At 49.3% G+C, this 13,279-nt stretch overlaps 1 protein-coding gene across 1 annotated transcript in view; it reads right to left on the reverse strand.

Moving 5' to 3' along the window:
- LOC142859215 (lactase/phlorizin hydrolase-like) overlaps positions 1-13,279 on the reverse strand; it is a 37,822-nt gene that overhangs the window by 7,966 nt on the left and 16,577 nt on the right. The window contains exons 8-13 of the mRNA XM_075989560.1: positions 11,293-12,849; positions 9,447-9,715; positions 6,709-6,999; positions 5,802-6,000; positions 2,799-3,001; positions 687-796 (exon numbers count right to left, since the gene is read on the reverse strand). Coding sequence (XP_075845675.1) covers positions 687-796; positions 2,799-3,001; positions 5,802-6,000; positions 6,709-6,999; positions 9,447-9,715; positions 11,293-12,849 — 2,629 coding nt within the window. The remainder of the gene's footprint in view (positions 1-686; positions 797-2,798; positions 3,002-5,801; positions 6,001-6,708; positions 7,000-9,446; positions 9,716-11,292; positions 12,850-13,279) is intronic.

The raw sequence follows: 13,279 nt of genomic DNA on the forward strand, positions 1-13,279 counted from the left end.
AGGGGGGAGGACCTAGGACTTACCACAGGGCAGGGAACCCTGACTGCTCTTTGGACTGGAGAGGGAGGGGGAGAGGAGTGGGAGGAGGGGGAAAAGGGTGGGAGGAGGGGGAGGGAAATGGGAGGCTGGGAGGAGGTGGAAACTTGTTTTTTTTTCTTTCTTTTCTCAGTGAAAAAAATAAATAAAAATAAAAAAAAATTGTTTCTCCTACAAAATGTTTTGAATGTGTTCCCCTCATCCAACTCCACCCAGAATCTTCCCACCTCCCTGCTCAACCAAATTTATGTTTACTTCTCTCTCTTTCAAAGACAAAAAACAAAACAAAACAAAACAAACAAAAACCCCACTCATAGATCAGAGGCCCACTACTCTCATCAGAAAAGTATCTTATGCAGGAGATGGGATTTAATGGAAAGCCACAACTGGAAAAAGCACAGAGTGGGAGACTCTGTGCTAAATGGGTGCTTCCTCAAACCCACCCTCCCTCCCCTTGAGAACTATGTGCAGAAGACGAGATGCAGACGATTGTAAGAGTCAGAGGTGATGGGTGACCCTAAGTGTCTTCCTGAGTTTTACAGATGCTATCACATGCCATCTTCACAGCAAGGATGCCAGTTCTAGGCACGGTGCCCTTCCTGGCACTGACACACACACCGCTCACTCACCGCTGAGGATACAGCACTGACCTCGATTTGCTGAGGCCCGCCGCCAGGCTCCTTTCAAGGATCCGTGTCTTCATCACCTCCGGGTAATCTCCGTTTTTGAAGATGGGGTGTGCAAACCAGCCTCCCATGAACTGTGTGGGGTAAATCACTGTTGAAACTGACATGGGAGGGAGGCATCTCACCTCTCCCGGGCACCAGCAGGCTAGGGGAGGCTGTACCACCGGGGTCACTCTCTCCCTCCTGTCAGGGGTCTTCACTGAACATGACTGTTTCCTGCTGGCATCTGCTTACTATACTATAGACTTCCAGGGGCTGTATAAGCACATCCTTGTTCTGAGAATTAGAAAACAGGGGCACTCGAGTTCCTCAGAATTTAAGGAACTCTTGGCACCCAGAGGTGATGGCTACAGCTACTGTAGGCAAAGCAGGAGGTTATAGTGGAGGATATTAGCATCAAGTCAGTGCTGCATCCAGTGAGGCCTACATGTGACCAAGGTCTCACTGTAGCACAGGCATGCCTCAAACTTGCTGTGTAGCCAAGGATGCCCGTGCTTCAGTCTCCAAAGTGCTAGGCTCACAGGCACGCGTCACCACCACCAGGCTCATGCAGAGCTGAGGACAGAATCTCAGGCTCCATGCATGCTAAGCAAGCACTCAACCAATGAGTTTCCTCCCCAGCACTGTACAATTTGCCTAAATTATCATCATCATTAGCTGTGGAGGTGGCGTTGGTGAAGGTGGAGGTGGCAGCAGCAGCTGTGGTGTGCACATCTGTGTGTATGAGGTGGAGTGGGGGTGGTGCCATGGGGGACAAATGAAGGTCAGAAGACAACTCTGTGGAGTCTCTTCTCTTCATCTTTCCTTCTTTTTAAATTTATTTGTATTTTATGTCCATTGGTGTTTGCCTGCATGTATGTCTGTGTGATGGTTTCAGATCCCCAAGAACAGGAGTTACAGACACTTGTGAGCTGTCATGTGGTTGCTCGGGATTGATCCCAGGTCCTCTGGAAGAGCAGACAGTGTTCTTAATTGATGAGTCATTTCTCCAGACTACAGAACTTATATTTCTGGGTGGTGGTGGCACACATCTGTAATCCCAGTACTCTGGAGGCAGAGGCAGGTGGATCTCTGTAAGTTTGAGGCCAATCAGGTGTACAGAGTGAGTTCAGGACAGGTCCCAAAGCTATATAGAAAAATCCTTTCTTGAAAAACCAAACAAAAAAAGATCTGATTTTTTTTCCCCCAGACTTTTTTAAATGACTATGAGTGCTCAGTCTGCTGTATTTCTTTGTGTGAGAAGAGGGCAACAGATCCCACTATGGAAGGTTGCAAGGCACCATGCAGTTCCTGGGAATTGGACGTAGGACTTAATGCTCTTAACTGCTAAGCCATCTCTCCAGCCACATCTCCTTCATATTTACATGGGTTCTGAAGATAGAATTTATGTCACCAAATTTGGATTGGCAAGCACTTTCAGCCACCAAGCCATCTGGCTAACACACCGGCAATTTTTTTAAGACGTAAAACTCAGTCACTTGCTGGAGAGAAGGTTCAATTTTCAATGAAAGTTGCTGATCTCCAGAGGACTCAAATTTGGTGCCCAGTAGCCTGGTCATGTGACTCACAACCATTCCCGGAAATCTGATGCCATTTTCTGACCTCCACAGGCTCCTGCACTCACGGGCACACATGCATACACAGAATTAAAAGTAAAATAAATCAGGAGGTGGTGGCACACACCTTTAATTCTGGCACTAGGGAGTAAGAGGCAGGAAGATCTCTGTGAATTCCAGGTTAGCCTGGTCTACAAATTAAGTTCCAGGACAGTCAGGGCCACACACAGAAACCCTGAATCCAAAAACTAAATTGATAATAATAATAATAATAATATCTTTAAAAAACACCCAGTCTCTTAAAACTCATCCCTTTTGTCTGAGAAGGAAATAGCTATTTCTCAGAAGAAAAACTTGAAGAACAGAACAGTTAGTTGATCATTTCCCCTCAGGATCACAAAATCAAGTAAGAACAAAACTGGCTTAGATCTAAACCTTCGATTTCTGGTCTCCATCTATTTCTTTCAGAGCACAGTGGGAGAGAAGATGGCCAAGAAGAGATGGTACCCAGAGGACACACCTGGACATTCCTCCTGGCAGCCTCCACGTCCTCCTGCTTGGAGGGATCCCTGGGCTCAGCCCAGTCACTGCTGATGGTGATGGAAATCACGCCTCCCTGGCTGGCACGGTACTTATCATTGTAGAGATGCCAAGCCTCAGCGTGAGCCTTTATTAGGTTGTGGCCAACAGTGTATGGAGCCGTGCCAGGCCTGAAGGAGATTCCTGGAAACACACACAGGATGTCAGCAGAAAACACCATCCTTCCTGTGTATGGGAGGAGGGATTTGACACCTGGGAGACAGGCACTCTAATCCCACATCTCCTTCCTACTGGATGGCAGACAGTAGCCTCATAGTGCCTTTCCCAGGAGAACAGGCAGCAAAGAGTGCTTGTAAGAAGGGAATGGATTGTGGGCAGCAGCCAGCAGCACTCTGGCTGAGAGAAGACATTGAACTATGTTGGCTTATGTCCCCACCTCTGGTGGGACTTCTACTGTGACGTATGCTCAGTTGACATCCTAGAGGTCTAGGAAACCACTGTGAGGTCAGGACTGGAGGACACACACAATGGCGACAATAACCACATCATGAGAACAAGTGCTCAAATCAAAGTGCCAACTAAGAGCCACAAAAGATGCATCTATCTGTGATTTGAGAAATACCTCCCCATCCATTTCAGTTTAGTGTGTGTGTGTGTATGTGTGTGCAGGACCATATGTGTGCAGGAGAATGTGTGTGTCTGTGTGTGTGCAGGAGCATGTGTGTGCGTGCAGGAGCATGTGTGCGCAGGAGCATGTGTGTGTGCAGGATGATGTGTGTGTGCAGGAACATGTGTGTGCATGAGCGTGTGTGTGCAGGAGCATGTGTGTGCAGGAGCATGTGTGTGCAGGAGCATGTGTGTGTGGGCAGGAGCGTGTATGTGCAGCAGCGTGTGTATGCAGGAGCACGTGTGTGCAGTAGCATGTGTGTGCAGGAACATGTGTGTGCATGAGCGTGTGTGTGCAGGAGCATGTGTGTGTGTGCAGGAGCGTGTGTGTGCAGCAGCGTGTGTATGCAGGAGCATGTGTGTGTGCAGGAGCGTGTGTGTGCAGGAGCATATATGTGCAGGAGCATGTGTGTGTGTGCAGGAGCATGTGTGTGTGCAGGAGCATGTGTGTGTGCAGGAGCATGTGTGTGTGCAGGAGCATGTGTGTGTGCAGGAGCATGTGTGTGTGCAGGAGCATGTGTGTGTGCAGGAGCACATATGTATGCAGGAGCGTGTGTGTGCAGCAGCGTGTGTGTGCAGGAGCATGTGTGTGTGCAGGAGCATGTGTGTGTGCAGGAGCATGTGTGTGTGCAGGAGCATGTGTGTGTGCAGGAGCATGTGTGTGCAGGAGCACGTATGTATGCAGGAGCGTGTGTGTGTGCAGGAGCATGTGTGTGCAGGAGCATGTGTGTGCAGGAGCATGTGTGTGCAGGAGCATGTGTGTGCAGGAGCGTGTGTGTGCAGGAGCATGTGTGTGTGCAGGAGCATGTGTGTGCAGGAGCATATATGTGCAGGAGCATGTGTGTGCAGGGGCATGTGTGTATGCAGGAGCGTGTGTGTGCAGGAGCATGTGTGTGTGCAGGAGCATGTGTGTGTGCAGGAGCATGTGTGTGCAGGAGCATGTGTGTGCAGGAGCATGTGTGTGCAGGAGCATGTGTGTGTGCAGGAGCATGTGTGTGTGCAGGAGCATGTGTGTGTGCAGGAGCATGTGTGTGCAGGAGCATGTGTGTGTGCAGGAGCATGTGTGTGTGCAGGAGCATGTGTGTGTGCAGGAGCATGTGTGTGCAGGAGCACGTATGTATGCAGGAGCGTGTGTGTGCAGGAGCATGTGTGTGTGCAGGAGCATGTGTGTGTGCAGGAGCATGTGTGTGCAGGAGCATGTGTGTGCAGGAGCATGTGTGTGTGCAGGAGCATGTGTGTGCAGGAGCACGTATGTATTCAGGAGCGTGTGTGTGCAGGAGCATGTGTGTGTGCAGGAGCATGTGTGTGCAGGAGCACGTATGTATGCAGGAGCGTGTGTGTGCAGGAGCATGTGTGTGTGCAGGAGCATGTGTGTGTGCAGGAGCATGTGTGTGCAGGAGTGTGTGTGTGCAGGAGCGTGTGTGTGCAGGAGCATGTGTGTGTGCAGGAGCACATATGTATGCAGGAGCGTGTGTGTGCAGGAGCACGTGTGTGTGCAGGAGCATGTGTGTGCAGGAGCATGTGTGTGCAGGAGCATGAGTGTGCAGGAGCACGTATGTATGCAGGAGCGTGTGTGTGCAGGAGCATGTGTGTGTGCAGGAGCATGTGTGTGCAGGAGCATGTGTGTGCAGGAGCATGTGTGTGTGCAGGAGTGTGTGTGTGCAGGAGTGTGTGTGTGCAGGAGTGTGTGTGTGTGTGCAGGAGTGTGTGTGTGCAGGAGCACGTATGTGTGCAGGAGCGTGTGTGTGCAGGAGCATGTGTGTGTGCAGGAGCACGTATGTATGCAGGAGCGTGTGTGTGTAGGAGCATGTGTGTGCAGGAGCATGTGTGTGCAGGAGCATGTGTGTGTGTAGGAGCATGTGTATGCAGGAGCACGTATGTATGCAGGAGCATGTGTGTGCAGGAGCATGTGCTGACATGTGTGACTGTAGGTGGAGGCCAGAGGACAGCCTCAGGTATCATTCACAGAGAGACCACCTACTTCTCTGTGACAGGTTCACTTGTGGACCTGAACTAGGGTAGACTGAGGGACATGGGAGCCCCAGAGGGTCACCTGACTCTGCCTTCCCAGGGCTAGGGTTACAATGTGTCACTTTACCAGGTGTTTGTATGTTTGTTTGTTTCTTTTGGGTTTTGCATGAGTTCTGGAGAGAGAACTCAGACCCCCAGACCTGCATGGTAAGCACTTTAGAGCTGAGCCTGTGGAGGTAGGGAATACAACACACTGCCTGTCAGTGACTTCTCATGACATCTGGATCCCAGGGCTTCACTGTCCTACAAATGTCATGATCCAAACATTTAGACCTATGGTCTTTACCTGGAGCAGACACCCCACTGCCATAGCCATGGGCAGCAATGACGTAGGGCTCATTCAGTGTGATCCAAAACTTCACCTTGTCCCCCAGCCTCTGGAAGAGCACATCTGCATACTCCTTAAACAGCTGCACAATTGTCTCATTCTCCCAGCCCCCAATGTCTTGCAGTGCTTGGGGCAGGTCCCAGTGGTACATGGTCACCTGCGGGGAAGCCAGAACAATGTTCTATCCACCATCTCTCAGGAAGCCAACAACATGAGACATGCAAGGACAATGACAAGGAGAGGTTTGGGGAGTTCTGAACTTTCTCCACTACAGGGAAGAAAACATTTCATTCTCTAACTCTGTACCATGTGAATCTATGGACAATTCAAAACCCAAGTTACAAAACCATTTAGGTGCCTGGGTGATGGCTCACCAGGTGCCTGCCACCAAACCTAATGATGTAGGTTCACCCCGAGGACCCACAAGGGAGAAGGAAAGCGGTCACTCCTATAAAGATTTTCTCTGATACACACACACATCTTTTCTAGGGGTTGGCAATATAACTCAGTTGATAGTGTACTTGCCTCGAAGTCATGAAGCCTTGGACTCCAATCAGCAACACATATGCCGCATAGTGGTGCTTACCTGTAAACCTAGCACTCATGAGGTGAAGTAGACCAAACAGAGTTCAAGAAAATCTTCAGCTATATAAGGAGTAAGAGGTCTGCTGGGATATAGGAGACCTTGTCTCAAACAAAATAAGTAAATAAATAAATAAGACCCTATCTGAAAAATAAATAGATATGAGCATGAAGAAGCACACCTTAAAAATATATAGAGTATATGAGTAAGATAAAATCCCAGCACTTGTTTGTATATTGAATGGAGTCCTCCTGACCCACTACCTCCAGGGACCACCCTCACCTGTGGTGTGATGCCAGCAGCCAGCAGTGCATCTATTAATCGAACATAGTAGTTGAGGCCTGCTTCACTGATGAACCTGGTGGTTCCGTCTGGGAGGACTCGAGGCCAGGAGATGGAGAACCGGTAGTGGGACACACCCAGGTTCTGAAGGGCCACCACGTCCTCATCAATCTTGTGGTAACTGTCGCAGGTCACATCTCCATTGTCATTATTTCCAATCCTCAGTGGTGTGTGGGAAAATGTGTCCCAAATACTGAGTCCTTTGCCATCAGCTCTCCAGGCGCCTTCGATCTTAGATGACAAGAGGTAGTCTAAGCCACTGACCAAATACATTCCCTTCTGCAGCTCCCTGGGGAGCCTTCTCTGCACACCCTGCACCCAGTTACTAAAGTTGCCCTGCACACATGGCGGCATCACACTGCACTCTGCTCCCATGCTGGTTTCCCATATCACCATGCAGTATAGGCATGTGTGTGTGTGTGTGTGTGTGCATGCCTGAGTGCATGCGTGTGTGTGCACTCGCATACGCGCCCATGCACATGAACGAGAGACAAAAACAGAGAGCCTCACATAGCCTAGGCTGACTTTGAACTCTCATGTAACAAAGGAACTGAGTACTCTACTGAGTCACATCCCCAGTTCCAAGAATGGGTATCACATTTTAGTTTACCAATTAATGCTGGCAGGGGGGCCTGGCATATGGTGGGTACTCACCAAAGGTGCTGAGTGACCAATATCACATCCGATACTACCTTAACTACAGGCAAGCCTACTGCAAGGATACTGGTGTGGAGAAAGTATTTGTAGTCCAGATGTACATGGCTGTTTCTATGCCTTCCTCCTCCTCTCTAACTCCCTTCCAATAAGACTTTGAAGAATGCCCGTCTGTGGTGGTCAGTGGGTAGATAAGTACCACATCTGTAATTCACTTTCGAACATTTCAACACATATGGTGGGACAGCAAATATGACGTCACAGCTGAGATGGTGTTGGCATTCTAGCTAATAATGCACATTCAGTGCTGGCTGGGAGAGGGCGGAGTGGAGCCAGGAGGAAACCGCCATAGGAACCACGTGTGTGGAGGTGGAAGAGGCCAGGACCAAAGGGACTAGCCTGGAGAAAGGAGATGCAAATATGGAAAATGAAAGGGCTAGCATTTCCCTATAGATTTGAATTGGAAACATGGATATGAACTCACGGCTTTAAATATACAAACTGTAGAGCTGGGGGATATGGCTAAGTTAGATGAGGCATTGATTGCCATGCATGAGGCCCTGGGCTCCATCCCCAGCACTGCATATGCTGAGAGTATTTAGGCACGCTGGTAAACCTGGGATTTTAACAGTAGAGGCAGGAGGATCAGAAGTTCAATATCATCCTTGGCTACAGAGTGAGTTGGTTTACACAAGACTCCGTCTCCTGTATACTGAATTAAGAAATGCCAAGTGGGGAGGCTGAAGGGTAAAATGACAGAAATGTATGTGTGGGAACATCCACGTGCTGTGCAGTTCCGACTACTGAGAGGACCTACAAGTTGTGACACTCCAAGGGCAGTCAGACCACCAGAGGACAATTGTTGGCTGCTGTGTAAAACAGCTGGGTCTCACCAGAGAAATGGCCTCTAACAGCTGGGGAGGAAGAGTAACAGAGTAGCCCACTGTGCACGAAGGGATAGAAAGTCAGACTGGGGTGAGACTCAACTGGTTGAGGCTTGTCTAGGATGCGTGGACCCCAGGCTATCCCATGCCAGCACTGAGAAACCAGGCCTGGCGCTGCACACCTGTAACCCCAGCATTCGAGGAAATGGAGGCAGAATGGTCAAGAATCCAAGAATATGGGCTGCTCAGCAAATTCAAGGCCAGCCTGAACTGTATGAGACCCTGTCACGAAAAAATATTTGAAATAGTGGAGGAGGAAGAGAAGAAGATGAAGAAGAAGAAAGGCCCATGCCCGCTGAAGAGTGACCATACCTGCACTGTCCTTGCCCTCTCTCATCTTTCCTCTTCCTGAGGAAAGGGAATCACAGACCATATGTTCTGTGTTCACCTCCTTGTAGTGACTTCAGTAGCAGACCCGGGTCAGAGCATCAGAAAATGCCCGGATTGACTGCTGGGCCAGTTAGGTCATCTGCCTGCACAGATGGAGCCTCCAGGGAGATTACGTGTTTGCATGTTCTTCCTGAACCTTCTGTCATGGCTCTACCTGATCCATCTGCTCCTGCAAATGTCCATCTCAGTCCTTGACAAGATCTACAGACACCTAGAAAACAAATGTCTGACCAATCTATAAAGAAGCTTCTAGACTGAATTAACTAAGGAAAGAAAAATCACCATTAATGTGGGCAATTACCGTTCAGTGGCTGGAGTCTACCAAATAAAACCGAGAAAGTGAACTGAGCACCTGAATCCACGTCTCTCTACTTCCTGACTGAAGATGTCATGTGACCAGCTGCCTCACCTGGCTACTGTCAGGAATTTTGCTCAGCCTTAAACTGTGAACCTAAATTAACCCTTCCCTCCATAAGTGGCCTGTGTCAGGTACCTCACCACAGCTACTAGACAAGGAACAAGACAACCTTACCCACAGGGATCTCACTGACTTTGGGGTCTGAGCACCTGGATCCTCACTGGTCTGCGCAGGTTCACTAGCGGCTCTGGCTTGTGTGCCTCCAGTCCTGTGCACACGCTTGGCGCCCAGCAGCCAGTAGAAAAGTGAGCTCATGGCTCCACACTCCTCACCTGATAGGCAGCAGAAGCCGCACTCCAGCTGAAGCCCTTGGGGAACTCTCCATACAAAAACTCGTCCTCCTTGGCCAGGGGCATGCCATTGTTGGTAATGACCTCTGTGTAGTAGCTGGCCGAGGCTCTTGCTGTTCGAGGCCTGGTCACATTGTCAAAGTCAACATGATACAGCCCAAACTTGACCGAGTAGCCTGACAGCCACTCGAAGTTGTCCATCAGCGACCAGGCAGAATACCCTCGAAGGTCCACACCATCCAGCCTGTAGGCTAGGAAATGCCAAAGAGAGCAGAAGAAAGCTTTAGCCAGTAGGAAGGGCTCTGGAGAAGCCAGTCCTGTGCTGGTACTGGACTCCAGTCTATGTCCCTAAACCATGTAAGTCTTCAGTCACATGGTTCTTGACAGAGGAACATGTCACCTCACCACTCGTACTTTTTGCTTTTTCTTTGTTTTTGTGTTTCTTTGTTTGTTTGAGACAGGGTTTCTCTCTGTAACAGCCCTTGATGTCCTGGAACTTGGTTTGTAAACAGGCTGGCATTAAACTCACAGAGATCCACCTGTCTCTGTCTCCCTACTGCTGGGATTAAAGGCGTGTGCCACCACCACCACTTTTCACTCTTACTCTTCCTGGCCTCAGTGACCTTACAGCAAGTGTTGTTTGTTAAGGTAAAGGGATAAGCCTCAAATTCAAGAGCCTCAGCCAACGTAGCTAGTAAGCACACAAGTGTGATATAATTTGAAATATTGTGAGACTGGATCCCAGGTAGCACAGGCTGGTCTTGCACTACCAAGAATAAACTTGGATTTTTTTATGCTCCTCCTGCCCCTAGTGTTCCAGTGTGGGATTGCAGGCTGCACCTTGTCCATCTAGGGCTGGGAGTGGAGACTGGGGCTGTGTATTCTGGGCAAGCAGTTTACTAACTGAGCCTCATCCCCTGCTCTAGAAGTGGAAACTTTACCTTTTAATGTAAATCTCTGTGTGTGTATGAGTGAGCAAGTGTGTGTGTGGAACTAGTACACAACCTCAGACGTCAAGTCTTGGACTTCACTCTCTTTTACAGAGCCTCTCATTTGATCTGGAGCTCAGCAAGTGGGCTAGGCTTGCCCGCCAGAGAGCCCCAAGAGTGCACCTTTCTGCTTCCTTGGCACAGAGATTAAAAAATGAACCAAGTCTGACGTTTCCCTAAAAATTGAACTCTGGTCCCTAGGCTTGCAAGACAAACACTTTACTAACTGAGCCACATCCCTGGCACTAGACGTGGGAACTTGACCTTTTTATTTATTTATTTTTGTGTCTGCATATGTGTGTATAATGTATGTGTGTGAATGTGTATGTGGACGCATGTATGTGTGTATGTATGTGTGTGAGTGTGTGAATACTGTACATGGTGTTTCTGTGTGAAAGTATGTATGTGCATATGTATATGTATCTGTGTGTATGTATGTGTGTGTGAATGAGAATGTGGAAGGGGAATAACCCAACTTACAATGTCATTTTTGGGACTTCACCACTTTTCTTTTTCAGAGTCTCTCATTTGATATGGAGCTCACCACGTGGGCTAGGCTTGCCCGCCAGAGAGTCCCAAGAATGCACCTTTCTCTTTCCTCAGCACAGAGATTACAAATTAACAAGTCTGATAATTCCCTGGAAATTGAACTCTGGTCCCTAGGCTTGCAAGACAAACACTTTACTAACTGAGCCCTGGCACAAACCCAAAAGAGAGATGTTCAGAGTGCCTGACGAAGCATGGGACATATGACAGATGGAGGACAGGAAAACTGGACACAAAAGAGGCATAGGACAAGAAGAATGGAGGTTTCGTGAGAGGAGCTGGGCCTCATGTACCTTTCAGAGCCTCGTTGATATAGGTTTTGTGGTAGAATATCCTTTGTGTGTCGTCTAGCGTGGGGCTGTTCAGCCCATGTCCATTCTCCGTGATGTAAATGGGAATGTTGCCATACTCTTCCTTGATCCAGTTCAGCAGCCTCCGCATCCCCCAGGGCACGGCTGAGAACATTGACGGGGAGGTCAACGAAGAATCCATATCGCTGACCGTCAGCTCGCGGTCATCATCATAGTTGGGTGGGTTCAGCCTTGGGGTGCTGTGCTGCACAAACACGGACGAGTACGTGTTGAGACAGAAGACGTCAGCCGTGCCCCTGATGTACGCCTTCTCCTCCTCTGTGAAGCTGGGCAGGCGGGAGCCCGCCAGGTGCTGCAGTTCACTCCTGTTCCCCACATTCCATTTCATGACATCTGGATAGTCCCCGTTTCTAAAAATGGGGTGGGCAAACCAGCCCAGGGAAAACTGCAGCATCCGGTCGGCAGCTTCCACATCTCTTAGGACTCCTGGGTCTTTAGGTTCCACCCAGTGAGTGTTGAGGTTCAGTGAGATGACCCCCTTCTGCTCCTGCCTGTATTTCTCATCATAAGTATGGTAGACTCTAGCATGAGCCTTGATGAGTGCGTGGCTGACCCTGTAAGGTGCCCAGCCGGGGTCCTGCACATTTGGGGGAAACACCCCTGAACCATAGCCAAACAGCGACACATACAAGGGCTCATTAAAGGTCATCCAGAACTTGACTCTGTCACCAAAGGTCTCAAAACAGAAGTCAGCATAGCTGTTGAACAAATCAATCAAGGAAGAGTTCTCCCAACCTCCAATATCCTGGAGGGCCTGGGGCAGGTCCCAGTGAAACAGTGTCACCATGGGGAAGATGTTGCTCTGCAGCAAGCCGTCAATCAGCCTGTTGTAATAATCGACACCTTGCTTGTTGACAGAACTGTTAGTTCCTGTTGGGAAAATCCGAGGCCAGGAGATAGAGAACCTATAGGCCTTGACCTTCAGGGCGCGAAGAATGTTCAGGTCGTCATCCAGTTTGTTATAGCTGTCACAGGCTATGTCTGCGGTGGCATTGTCTTTCACGGTGTTCCCTGGACTGTGGGTGAAGCTGTCCCAGATGCTGGGTCCTTTGCCGTCAGCATCCCAACCTCCTTCGATTTGATAGGCCGAGGAGGACACGCCCCACAGGAAGTCATCTCTGAATGTGCCATGATAGAACAAGTCTCTCTCAAACTTGGGCTGGTTGGAGAACTTCTCCCACACGATTTTAGCCTGGGAGGGCACCTCAGATGGGGAGTTGTAGAAGGTTGTGGCTCTGGAGGAAAAGTCTGCTTTCATAGGCACTGGGGTTCTTCTCAGCTCCTTGGCAGGGAAACCATTCTTTTCAATGATGCCAGTGAAGAAGTGGGCAGATCTCCTGGCAGTTCTTGGCCTGCTGCTGTCACTAAAGTTGACATGGTACAGCCCGAACCTCTGGCTGTACCCTGGGGGTCCTTCGAAGCCATCAATGAGGGAACGAGCAATGTATGCACGGACATCCACCAAATCCTCCTTGACAGCTGTAAAGAGAAAACAAAGTCAGCCCTGTGTGAGTGCGTGCATGCGTATGTGTGTGTTTGTGTGTGTGAGAGAAAGAAAGAGAGAGAGAGAGAGAGAGAGAGAGAGAGAGAGAGAGAGAGAGAGAATGCATGGGAAAACCAGAAGACAACCTCATTTGTTGTTCCTTAGGATGCCATCCGCCTTAGTTTCCCTGGGGTTTTCCCTGCATTGTACCTGTGTACCACATGGGTGCAGTGTATACAGAGGTCAAAAGAGGGCATTAGGTGTCATGAGACTAGATTTCTAGAGGGGTGTGGACTATATCTGTGCTGGGACTTGATCTCATGTTCCCCGGAAAAGAAGCCTATAGTGTGAAGTTTTTACTCTTTTGTCTTGGGGGGTAGGGGCACTGACAAGCTGAAATGAATCACACATGAGGGTTATACTTAG

Source organism: Microtus pennsylvanicus, chromosome 10 (assembly GCF_037038515.1).
Source record: "Microtus pennsylvanicus isolate mMicPen1 chromosome 10, mMicPen1.hap1, whole genome shotgun sequence".
NCBI classification, from domain to species: Eukaryota; Metazoa; Chordata; class Mammalia; order Rodentia; family Cricetidae; genus Microtus; species Microtus pennsylvanicus.